This window comes from Cyprinodon variegatus, unplaced genomic scaffold (genome assembly GCF_000732505.1).
Source record: "Cyprinodon variegatus isolate N-32 unplaced genomic scaffold, C_variegatus-1.0 Scaffold749, whole genome shotgun sequence".
NCBI classification, from domain to species: Eukaryota; Metazoa; Chordata; class Actinopteri; order Cyprinodontiformes; family Cyprinodontidae; genus Cyprinodon; species Cyprinodon variegatus.
Genome location: NW_015151202.1, coordinates 166,933 through 178,832, shown reverse-complemented (window position 1 = coordinate 178,832; position 11,900 = coordinate 166,933). Strand labels below are relative to the sequence as shown.

The following is an 11,900-nucleotide window of genomic DNA, read 5'->3' as shown; positions in this document are numbered from 1 at the left end:
ATATACACATATATACATATATAATATGAATGTCAGCTGAAGTCTGTTTTTTAAGAAGGAGTATTACAGGGTTATGCACAGGGTATTTATATAGATGGTTATTTATCTATATAACTATTGCACTGGATATAAAATATAAAGAAACAGGTTATTGCACAGGGTATTGAATTATAATTGCACATTATACATTGCACAAGTCATTGCTGTTGTAAAAAGGGAAAAAGGTTATAAAAAGGGAACGAAGTTGAAATCTGATCATACTAGTGAAAGGCACATTAAACGTACTATGAACTATGGATGAGTGTTCTGTTTTCTTTTAAACATCAATTATTATCACAATTTGCTTTTGATTTATATTAATATTCTGACATTAGTGAAAGTTTTTGTGAAAAAAAGTTACAGCCAACATTGCCAACAGCCAACATTGACATAAGTAACCCTCAACCAAACACTTCCTTGTTTCTTATCATCGTATGTGAGTGCATAAATGTAAAATATGAAAAAAAAATTGTAAAACAAATGAAAACTTCCCTTTTCATTAAAGGTCAGTTTAGAATTCTTCTGTCATACAGTGTTGGAGAAAAAAATTCAGCTATATTCCTATTCCTACCTATATTCTTGAATTTAAAAGAGTCGTAAAAAAGACATTTATTTTAGCAGAATGCTTAGATTTCTGGTCTGAAGAGATTTAGACATAATGGTTTGCAGCAATTGTTTATAATAATATTAATAATAATAATATTATTATTAATAATAATAATCGTAATAATAATAATACGAATAATAGTAATAACAATGCCGTCCTAAAATGTACTACTTTTGGGTTAAATAAACTACATTAGATTATCTTTAGGTATAAAGGTGTGTGTGAAAAAAAACAAACAGCAGTTTGTTTTTAAACAAACGTTTGCACATTTAAAGACTATTGTATGCCTAAACTAGTCATGAGAAAATATATATATATATTTTACTGAAAGTTCTTAAATTGATGTGTTAAATTAAAAAATACATAAAATACATAGTTTTGTTATGGAGATCAAAGCGATCAGTAACATGGTCTTATATACTTTTACGCATTTATTTCTTGATTAACAAGCCAAGGGTTTTAGATTTCCGAGTTTTCCTAAACGCGGCTCTAGGAAGCGTTGCAGCAGAGTCAGCCGCCGCCGCCTCCGCCGCCTGTCACAGCGTTTGATCTATCCTCTAAGTTCCCACTGCGTCTGTCTTGTATAAACCAAACTCCACACATCTCTGTTGGTGTTGACATTAAGGAGTCAAGGACAAAGCGAGCTCAGCTCGGACAGAAGAAGATGATTCGGACCCTTTTCCTGCTGTGTTTCCCCCTTTTCCCCTTTGTTTCACCAGCTCAGGGTGAGTAGCTCTTTAGCAAACTCCGCGCTGCCTTTAAACCCGTATTTTAACAATTGTTTAACGATAAACTGCAACATGAAGAGATAGATAAACAAGGGAAGTATTAGTGCCGAGAGGCGGTGGTGTAAGCCAGGCGGGGATAATCAGGCTCTATCGGGAAGGAAAACTGTTATCCCAGGTTAGCTGGTAGGAAGAGTTAGCCTCCTTTCCCAGGAGAAGCTGGAATTTCCTACGCCCTGTGGGACATTGGGAGTAAACTAATATACAGTACCAGCTATATGATTAATGTGCCATAAATTGCCATTTTTCACAGATTTAACAGAATATAATGAGATTATTATAATCCTTTATATATATTTTTTTATTTTTTGCTGGTATAAATCCATGTTATTATATTTATATATATTTTTACAGTAGAGTAGGTAGGTTCTCACTGTGTTAGGGTTTTCTTCATTTCCTCTTTCTAGATTTCATTATTACCCAACATTTAGCTGTTCATTCCGGTGTTTTTAACTGTTTCTTAAGAGCGTGAGGCAATACAGCTCAGTCTGCTAAAATGACACTACTCTTCCTGAGGTTTTTGCTTTTGTTTCTTTTTTCTTGTTCGTTTTTAGCTTTTTTTTTCTTTTTTTTTTTAGATCCCTTTGAAAGCCATTAGTAAATAATAAATAAATACCTGAACAGATTCATGCAGCTTGGTTGGACATATGATCCTAATTAGGGCTGAAACAATTAATCGATGATTGTGATAATCAACTAATTTGGTAATCGATTAATTGTTAGAGACTGTATCATTTAGTTGACAGATTAACCAACCCTTGAACAACAATTATACTAAAATTGTAAAACAAATATATAAATATTTTGCATTTAAGATTAAAAAAAAACATTTTTGTCCTTCAATATGCTCTATTAAGAAATCCTTAAGTGGAATCGCTTTAGTTTCACCTGGTTTGATTTTGTAAAAAGTCTTTTTTTAAGGAACCTTTGGCTATCTGATTATTAATTGATTAATTGAAAACAGATTAATCAGTTTTCAAACTAATCATTACTTGCAGCCCTAATCCTAATTAATACATTTCTTTCTACTCAGTCGCCATCGTGTGGTATAAGATTCTCACCATAAGGCGGTATTCACATAAATATTTGAATAATAAAACATAAAACTACTGATTAGGGATGCACGATATTGGGATTTTGGCCGATATCCGATATGCCGATATTTTAAAACTCATGTAGCCGATAACCGATATTATTATATAATAAACTTATTATATAAATAAGTAGTCATTGAAAATAGCAGTTTTATTATCCATTTCTGACACTTTGAAAAATAATATACTCAAATATATTTTCATATGCTGATATCAAATTGATTTTTAAAAACGCGGTATCGATCTATTTTACTTTCAAAATCTCGTGAAATTTCATCATTCTGTTAAAAACTCTCGTGATATTTTGCAAATTCTTGTGAGATTTTGTTAGTAAAATAGATTGATACCGCGTCAATATATCAACATATAAAAATATGGCAACATTTCGTGAATTTTCGGGGTATTTCGTAGCATAACGATGACATATAGCAATATTTCATTAGTAAAAGAGATTTATATGGTGTTTTTAAATGGCAATATATCAGCATATGAAGATATTGTGATATTTTAATGTATCAATATTTTTTCCCTCGTCTTTATAAGTTTTTAAGTCTGTAAAAAAGAAGTTTTTGAGGAAGAAGTATTTTTTTTTTTATTTTTTTTTTAGACTTTAGAAACTCAGAAGTTGATCAAATATCGGGTTAAATATCGGTGGGGTGGCCGATGTCCGATATTCAGTTTTAAGGCCGATACAGGCCGATATCGATAGGGGGCCGATTATATTGTGCATCCCTACTATTGATATATAGTTTATGAATAGAGTATTTGTAAATGATACACAGGGATGTTCTTATATGTACAATAAGACGCATCAACTGAGGAAAGGAAAAAAAAAAGGTGTAGGGACTCATTCTGGGGTCTTTGGGATCTAAAGCATTGTATATGCATGTGTGTAGTCGGGGGAAGTGTTAGATTATGGGCATGTGGGCGGGTGGGGTACGGGTTAAGTTGTCTATTCATATCAGTTTATTTAATCATCCATCCAAACCGTCTGTTGTCAAGCAATTTTTTCTGTCTGCGCATCTCCATGTGTTTGATTGCCTCAGTTATTTATGTCAGTCCACCTGTCAAACCTTTATCCTTCGGTCCATTTCTGCTTTTTATCCTGTCTCTTCTCCATCAAGTCATCATCTGTCCGATTATCCCTTCCTACATCATTCCCACACCTGTTCTCTTCATTTTTTTTTTGCATACGTCCATGATGATCTACATTTTCGTACCTCTAAAAAGAGACCAAAAACAACTGAAAATTATGGGAAGTTGGAACGTGCTATCATGCCAAACAGTCTACATATAACTTGCATGTAATGAACAATATCTACTAGTAGACAATCCCATTAATTTGGAAATAAAATCTGCACAACAGCTGACAGTGAGAAAGCCCAACAGTGGAAATCCCTCAAATGATTTCCAAAGAAAAAAAAAGAAGTCTGACTCTGGCAACATTTCCAATCAAGGTTAATAAAACAAACTTCACCGTTTGTAACTTCTAGTCAGTCTATGATGTCAGGCAGCTGTGGTTTGAGGTTCTGAACAATCAAGGTCACCTTTGGATCATTTTAAAGCCTATAAACCACATTATCTAAAGGCTAAAACCTGATGATTCACAGATTTCCTTGTGTTTTACATTTATTGTTTGGTCTAAACCAGTAACACCAACAACATATGACAAGTTTTATGTAAAGATAAAAGAAACTGGAAAACAAATTACTCATCACCAGAACAGTGTAAGATTTCTATGAGCTTCTCTCCACAGGTTTAACATTTATATTAAAGAGGGTAAGGATTCTTTTAGGTATCAAATAATATTTTGAACTGGTTTTCAATTAGTTGATTGATCTAAAATGAAATACTTTCATTAAGTCAGCATTTCTAAACCAAAAAACATTTGGAATTAACAAAAAACCTTTAATTACACATTATATGAATTGCAAATGTCAAAAATGTAAAACAGTAAACATATAATACAGGTTGTGATATACATGATGCAACTATTTGTATTCCTATATGGAAAATGTTTTTATTTTTTAGTTTTGTCTTTTAAGTAGGTTATTTTTTTCAGCAAATGACCTGTTTTACAGTCTGTGTATCATTACTCTCTGTCACCATTAGATTACAAAATTAGTTGAAAATTGATTGAAAAATGGATTAATCGTTTCAGCCCTAATTTAGCTCAACAGTTTCTCTCCACTGGTTGATTTAGATTCTGTTTTTTATTTTTATTTTTTTTCTCAGAGCAGTTAAGGGCTGAAACAATTAATCTGATTAATCGTGATTGATAATTGACCACTAATTTAGTAATAGATTAATCATTAACTGGAGTATAGAGTCTCTAAGACAGACCTTTAGCTGACAGAGCAACTCACCAAGAGCAGTAATTATACCAAGATTGTAAAAAATATATAAACATTTTGCATTTAAGATTTAAAAAATAATAATAATTTGTCAATAATCTCTATCCAGAACTCCTCAATTTGAATAGCTTTAGTTTCACCTAGTTTAATTTTGTAAAAAGTCTGGAACCTTTGGCTATCTGATTATTAATTGCTTAATTGAAAAAAATAATTGTCAGATTAATCGATTTGCAAAATAATCATTAGTTGCAGCCCTTGAGTATTTTGTATCTGCTGAGTAGAGAAACCGGTATGCCTGCCTAACTGTATTTCTCAGGCGCTGTTTTGGGGTTAAGTTCTCTGTTCCTGCAAATGCATAAATTGATGCTTCAAATCTATCTGCCCAATAAAAAAGATTGCAGTGTACAGTACCACTATAATATGACTCCACAGCCTACAGAAGATTTCTCTGAGTTTGGGGTTAGCTATGAAGCACATTTCCTTTCCTGGAGCCATTGTTTCCTTAAAACAAGATGGTGCCCTTACAAGAAGTATTTTCCACACAAGTTCAAAGAGGGTTTCTTATTTTATTTGTTCTCTTTTTTTTATCAGTTTTTTAATCATAATGGTTCTAAAAGTATTGCTTCAATTACTTTCGATTCTGGTCAAATGACATTTCAACACCATCAGCAAAACACACAAAATTATTATTATGACCTGTAGAGTTCCACCACAGCATGTTTTATTATGAAACCTTTAATGGAAGAGGAAATGAGACTTTAAAATGAACAACTTGTTAGCCACTTGTATGTGGAAGTGATCCTTTGTGCTCTGATCAGTAAGACTTTTTCTGGACATCTGTATAAGTTAACTGTGGTGCTAAATTATCCATAGGGATGATTCATTTTCCTTTATTTTATACTTCTTATCTTTGTAACTGAGATTATTCAAGTTTTTATTTTAACCACATTCCGACACAATTTGAAACCTTTTGTAAGAGTGTCCTGTAAAGGCAGGCAAAACGTATGGAGATGTGAAACACTGAACGTAAAGAAAAATACACTATCGGGAAAAAAACATGAAAGGTGATTTATTGAAAAACTGCAATTACAATTAGGCAATAATTGACTTTATACGATTTACACAGAGTTTAAAAGAATCCAAACATGCTGATATCGACAGAGAAGACTAGCAGCAAATCTTCCGCATTTCTGCCCTAGATCAGTCAGTCTATTGCAGGGCAACACCGAAACAACCATTCACACACACACTCATAGCTAAGGAGAATTTAGAGAAGCCAATTAACCTAACAGTTATGTTTTTGGACTGTCGGAGGAAGCCGGAGTACCCAGAGAGAACCCACGCATCCACGTGGAGAACTTGCAAACTCATCCAGAAATGATATGGGCCGGGAATCTAACCTGGAACCTTCTTAATGTAAGGCAGCAGTGCTACCCACTGCCCAACTGTGCAGCCTATTGATACATCAATGACTAAATGACTGCAGCTATGGGCATCAGTCAGCATCTAGAATAAAATTACTTCATCTAAGAACAAGAAGTGATGAACCTGAGCGGTGCCTAAGCGGTGCTTTGGATGAAAGGGGATTTATAAATGAAATATTTGATTGACCTAATTGATTTAATCATTCAATTGTAACTAGATATTTAACTAATAAATGCAGCTTTCATGGCATCTTTTGAGGTTTCAAGAAGTGTTAACCTACCCACAGTTCTTCTTTGCTAGAAGCATACATTCAGACTGACAGTGGGAGATTATGAGGGAGTGTGTGGGTGAAGTTTGTGGTTAACAGCTTCAGCCGCTAACTATACGGCTTTGGTGCTTTTCTCACTTTTTGTTTTTGTGATAATTTTAACAGTGAACATAGTTAATATATCTGAATATGCTCCCATCTGGTAATGTTCTATGGGTTTGTTTGTGTTTTCCTACGGTGCAGAGGATCTTCTGTACCGTGTGCTTAAGTTCAGAAGAGGTAGAGAAACTGAAAGGTGGATTCTGCCTGGAGGAGTTCAAGTGACTCATTAAAGCGTGGGGAAAAACTTTTGATCATGTGACGGTGAAAACAGAAAATGGACAATTTTAATAAGAGATAGCTGCAGTTTTGTTCTGTGTTGATTGATTGACGGATTTTAATTCTAGATAAATGTCCAAACATGTGGAGCTTTGTTGGTTTAGCTTTTAATAAACCAGAGCAGGTAAACCGTAATCTGTGCAACCTTGTTGAAGCAATTTTAGATGGATACAATTTTTAAAGAAGTGATGAAACTTTTGGGGGGAAAAAACTTCATGAGCTAAGGTTGGTTAATGATTACCAGCAACCAGTGTTGTTTTTGACAGCAACAGTCGACTAAAACTTAAAAAAGTTTTAGTCTAGTTTTAGTCAGTTTTCTGTTGCACTTCAAGAAACAGCTAACATACAATTTCAAATAACAACCAGATTCTTTACCAGACAGCTCTTGCCTAGATACTACAATTGCTGGAGATACGATGCTGCTATGCAGTTTATCATTGCTGTTGGGCAGAAAACTGATTTCTAGATTTAAAACCAACTTTTGTTTTAATAAATGATGCCCTACTTTATAAAAAAAGTGTCTCACAAAATTTCTGAAAATAGCAGATCTAGTTCAACAAATCATATTGTTTAATACAGCAGACAGACAAGCTGACGAAACTTACAATAAAAGAATGGTTTTAGACTTATAAGGTTTCCATTCCAAAGCAAAAACCTCCTGATCTACTATAAATTATACATAGCGTTACACACAGATCAATCAATCTTCATTACTCCAAAAAAGCAAGAACTATGAGAGAGAAATATCCAAATATCTTTGTTCCTTTTTGTTTGGGTTTTTGCCAAAAATTAAATGGTATGCAATTAAATATTTGCTTTGATATAATTTAGTGATTCCTTTTGTTAGAAAATAAAGAAGGTTTAGCATCACCTCTTGTGAGCTGGAAGAAATAAAATCTTGATAGTTAGACAGAAGGAGTTTTTTACGCTTGGCAGAGGATGATCAGCCACATATTGTTTATTATGTAGTGAAGGCAGGAAGAGCCATACTGCTGAGAGTGAACCATCAGTGTGGAGCAGCCAGGTGGTGGGCATGACCAAACAGCATGCAGAAGCACGGCTGATACTGCTTAGCTTGTCTATCAGATTACAGCATAATGATTAATGATCCATTTTAAATGTCTGACAGACCTTTAACACTTTAGTCTCATCTCTTCAACAAAAACTCGCACCCATAAATCGTCTTTTTTTTCTCATCAAAGATCCATGTTTAGCTCGTCACTTTTCGTTATCGTCATGAAAAAAGGAGTGTCAGCGAAATAATTTGGTCATCGTTGGCGAAAATAACACTGCCAGCAGCCAAATAAAACCTCACAGCTCGCTTAAAAACACAGTTAGTTCAACATTGTGGGATAAATAAAGGATTAGCTAATGTTAGCCCATTTAGATAACACTTTTTACTGGGATAAATGTACTGGCCTCTTTCAAAGTCTTAATTACACTTTCTGAGTGGGCTCCAGTAACATATGACATATATCTACTTTGAAAGGTAATATGAAGGTGATCACTCTGTCAGTGACGTCTGTCTGAGGGTCGAGGGTCTGTCAGGGCAATGAGCCGAGTTTTGTCTCCTCTATTCATTAATTTGTGTTGCCACTGCATTGAACCAACTTTTTACAAACCATACAGCTTACCATTGTTTCTTTTACGGTATTAAAATATTGTCAAACGGCGCTTCCTTCCCTCTTCTCCATGTTTTCCTGCTCCACTGAGGAGCAGCAGCATGGTTGTTTGCCTGTCTAGTGGAGAGAGAGCTGAGTGGGCGGGCCAGGCTGAGCTAAAGAGAGGGAAGGGGGGAGCAGCAAAGAAAGACTGGTGAATTTGTTGCAGTCAGTGCGTGCGGGAGAGAATAAAAAGAATTATTCCTGTTAAACGAATATTGTTCAATATCAATGCCAGCATTGGTATCGATGGTATCGATCCTAGGATCGATCCGCCCACCTATATTCCCCATAACAAAGTTTAGTAACACACTATGCACCTCATAGTGTGGTAGTCTTAGATGGTGGTTTTATGTTGATTCAAAAAATTTGATTTCAGACTTTGTTTCTAAATGTTCATTTTCTTTTGATATCATAAGGTGGTCACCTAAGGAGAAACATGACTTTGTATTTGTTCCATGCAATATTTTCACTCACTGTTTACACATTAATGGCCTTATAAAATAGCACCTAATGGCTGGTTGACAGTAGGTCCAAGTAGGGGTGGGCAATAATTTATGATCTATATATATTGTAATACTGTTTTGTTCAATAACACTGATATTATATCTAAACAAATTTCCAATATGTTTTTATACATTACAGTCTATAATCACAGAATTTGTTACTGACTGACATTTCAGGTTTTATGTAGTTTTATGTTTTGTTTTCTAAAGGAAATGCTTCTAAAATGTCTATTACAGGAGTCTTAGGTTTTTACAGTATTCCGTTTTGGGCATTCTTAGTTGTCTTTCTGAGGGACTGATATTGTTTCTATCGATATCGGACCCCATAATTATAACTTATCGACCAAGATTAATGAATATGCCCTGAGAGGTTTTGGCCATATCATTCAGCCTGTTCCAGTTCCAGGTTGAAATCTTTAGTGCATGTGCGCTGACACTAAGCTTTCTTCAGTCACACTTTTCTTATTACTTCTTCCCTGATACCTTTAGGAATAAATAGTCATCTTAAAGAGTTTTGCAGCTTCATGAATTTTTCCAAAATCTCAGCAGCTGATATTAGTCAATGTTGCAGTTAATTTAGCGTATTTATAGTTTCTGATTCTGTTGTTTCCGTGGCTGACGGTCAACTGAATAACTTGATTTATATATAGTAAAGCCATGATTTTCCTGTCAGGGGATAATGGTGTGTTTAGACTTGTCTAATTATATGTGAGTCAGACTGTAGGCATATAGGGCGAGGTGTGAGGAGTCATCTGGCTCTAACATCTAGACTTAACTACCTGATTGTGTGGCTCCAGCAGTTCTGCAATAAAATGTTTTAGGTTAAAATCTGTGCCATTTAACAAGCTCAGGGTTCTGTTTACCTTCACTTTCCGTTGCATGAATTAGGGAGAAGATGCTTTATCTGTCTTCTAGAGCGTGAGACTTCAAAGCCGTTTCTCAATTCACTAGAACATGACTACAGACTCGCCAAGTATGTTCTTGAGAAGAACACAGTAAAGTCTGGACTCGATGAGAACGGGAGCGCGCAACATAAATATGGCTCAATTGGAACAGAAGCGTACTCGTGACGTCACCACATGTCCAACTCGTCTAGAGCTGCATTTCTCCTCCTGTTATTAATAGTCTCTATGTAATAATAAATTATTACTTTTTTTCATTTAGTGGAGGAATGATGAACACTGTCAGATAAACACAAACCAAATGAAAATTTTGCCAAATAAAACAAAAAAATTGCCATCATAGCCAGCGGTCTGCTGCAGACGGGCTAACCTTAGCCCTGGCTGCCGTTAGCCTCGGAGGTCCGCTGGTTGCCGTGGTCCTCTCAACTACGGAAATTTTTTTAATTACGCATTAAATCTGTAAATGGACCATATAGTGACACTTTAAAGTATAATATTCTTGCCTAAAATGATTTTAAAATGTACTTTTATTGAAAAACAGCAGCAGAAAAGAGAACTTTTAATTTTCAATGGAGCGCTCAATTTAAAGCTGCTGCTGCCGCAATGCATGCTGGGACAGCTGTCAATCTCAAGAATGGACAATCTGATCTGATGCATGCTGGGTAAATAGCGAGGGGCGAGAACAATATCCGGCGACTTTGTCTGTTCTCAGTCTGCTGTTCTTGTGAATTGGAACAGTACTAGGGCTGAGGTTGATGACGTTTCACGAGTACTCGAGCACATGAGAATGCACAAGTACACATATTGAGAAACAGCTCAAGTGTTTGAGCCTTTAAAGCCGTTGTCCTCATGAGTCATACGTTTATCTGCTAATAAACCTTACACTGAGTTAAATGAGTCACCATCCAGGGCTGAAACTGTCCCGCCTGGGAATGGAAATTTCTTAAACTTTGCTTTCATTTATAGCTTGTTAAAAGAAACCTCCTCTATAGGGCTTTGTGTGAAAGTCTGGGTATTACTGCGTGATACACCTGATTTAAGAAAACCAACCTGCTTTTGACATGACTGTTGGCAAGAAGTGAAATTCAGGTTAAAAAACCCAGCACTACCTGAGAATACAGTAAGAGATGTGAAAGCTCAAAGTAAAACTGAAAACATGTTATTGAATAACTGCAATAACTATCAGTAGATATACTCATCATCATCTGACAATTCAGCATTGGTGAAGCAAGAGCTGCTTAATATAAAAGCTGCCAGTGAAGACAAATAACTTTTTAGTCAGACATCGATTGGAGGTTTTCTTTCTTATTTAATTTTAAATCTTTTGCATCATTTGTGTTTCTGAGGAAGTTTGTGTTGTGCTTTGACTAGAAATGTAGCGGTTAATCAGCCAAATATTGCAATTAAATAACCTTTTATTGAATAATCCTCACCAATAATCAGAAGCTCTGATACTGAAAATCTCGATTTCCTTTCCCCTATTTAACTTAACAGTTACCAAAGCTAATATTTCCCATGGTTTTTATGTGTAAAAGCACCAACAAACAGCTTATAATGTAATCCATTCACTGGTTAATGGCAAAATAAATTGGTAAGTAAGAGGATACAGGAAACAAGTGTTTGGTAGCAGATAATAATCTGATTGTTAATTCTCTAGCTTCAAATAGTTTTTCTCTTTTTTTTTCTCTCTTCAAGATGAGAGCCAATGAAGTTCAAAGCGTTACAGTATTTTTGTTAGATAGGCTTTATCAGATCCTAACTGGATGCAGCAGGCTTGCAGACTTCCAGGTAGTACAGAAGCCCTGATTCAAAGGTGTGATAATTACGGAAGAGGATTAGGGCCACTGGAAAAAAAAAAGTTAACTGATTTTTTTAATTTTA

General features: G+C 35.0%; 1 protein-coding gene across 2 annotated transcripts in view; it reads left to right on the top strand.

The window, feature by feature from the left end:
* The first annotated feature begins 1,137 nt into the window (after positions 1 to 1,137).
* Positions 1,138 to 11,900, top strand: part of LOC107098124 — a 24,280-nt gene continuing 13,517 nt past the window's right edge. For both annotated transcript variants that reach the window (XM_015395603.1, XM_015395602.1), the window contains exon 1: positions 1,138 to 1,371. In XM_015395603.1, the coding sequence (XP_015251089.1) occupies positions 1,311 to 1,371 (61 nt within the window). In that variant the 5' untranslated portion in view covers positions 1,138 to 1,310. The remainder of the gene's footprint in view (positions 1,372 to 11,900) is intronic.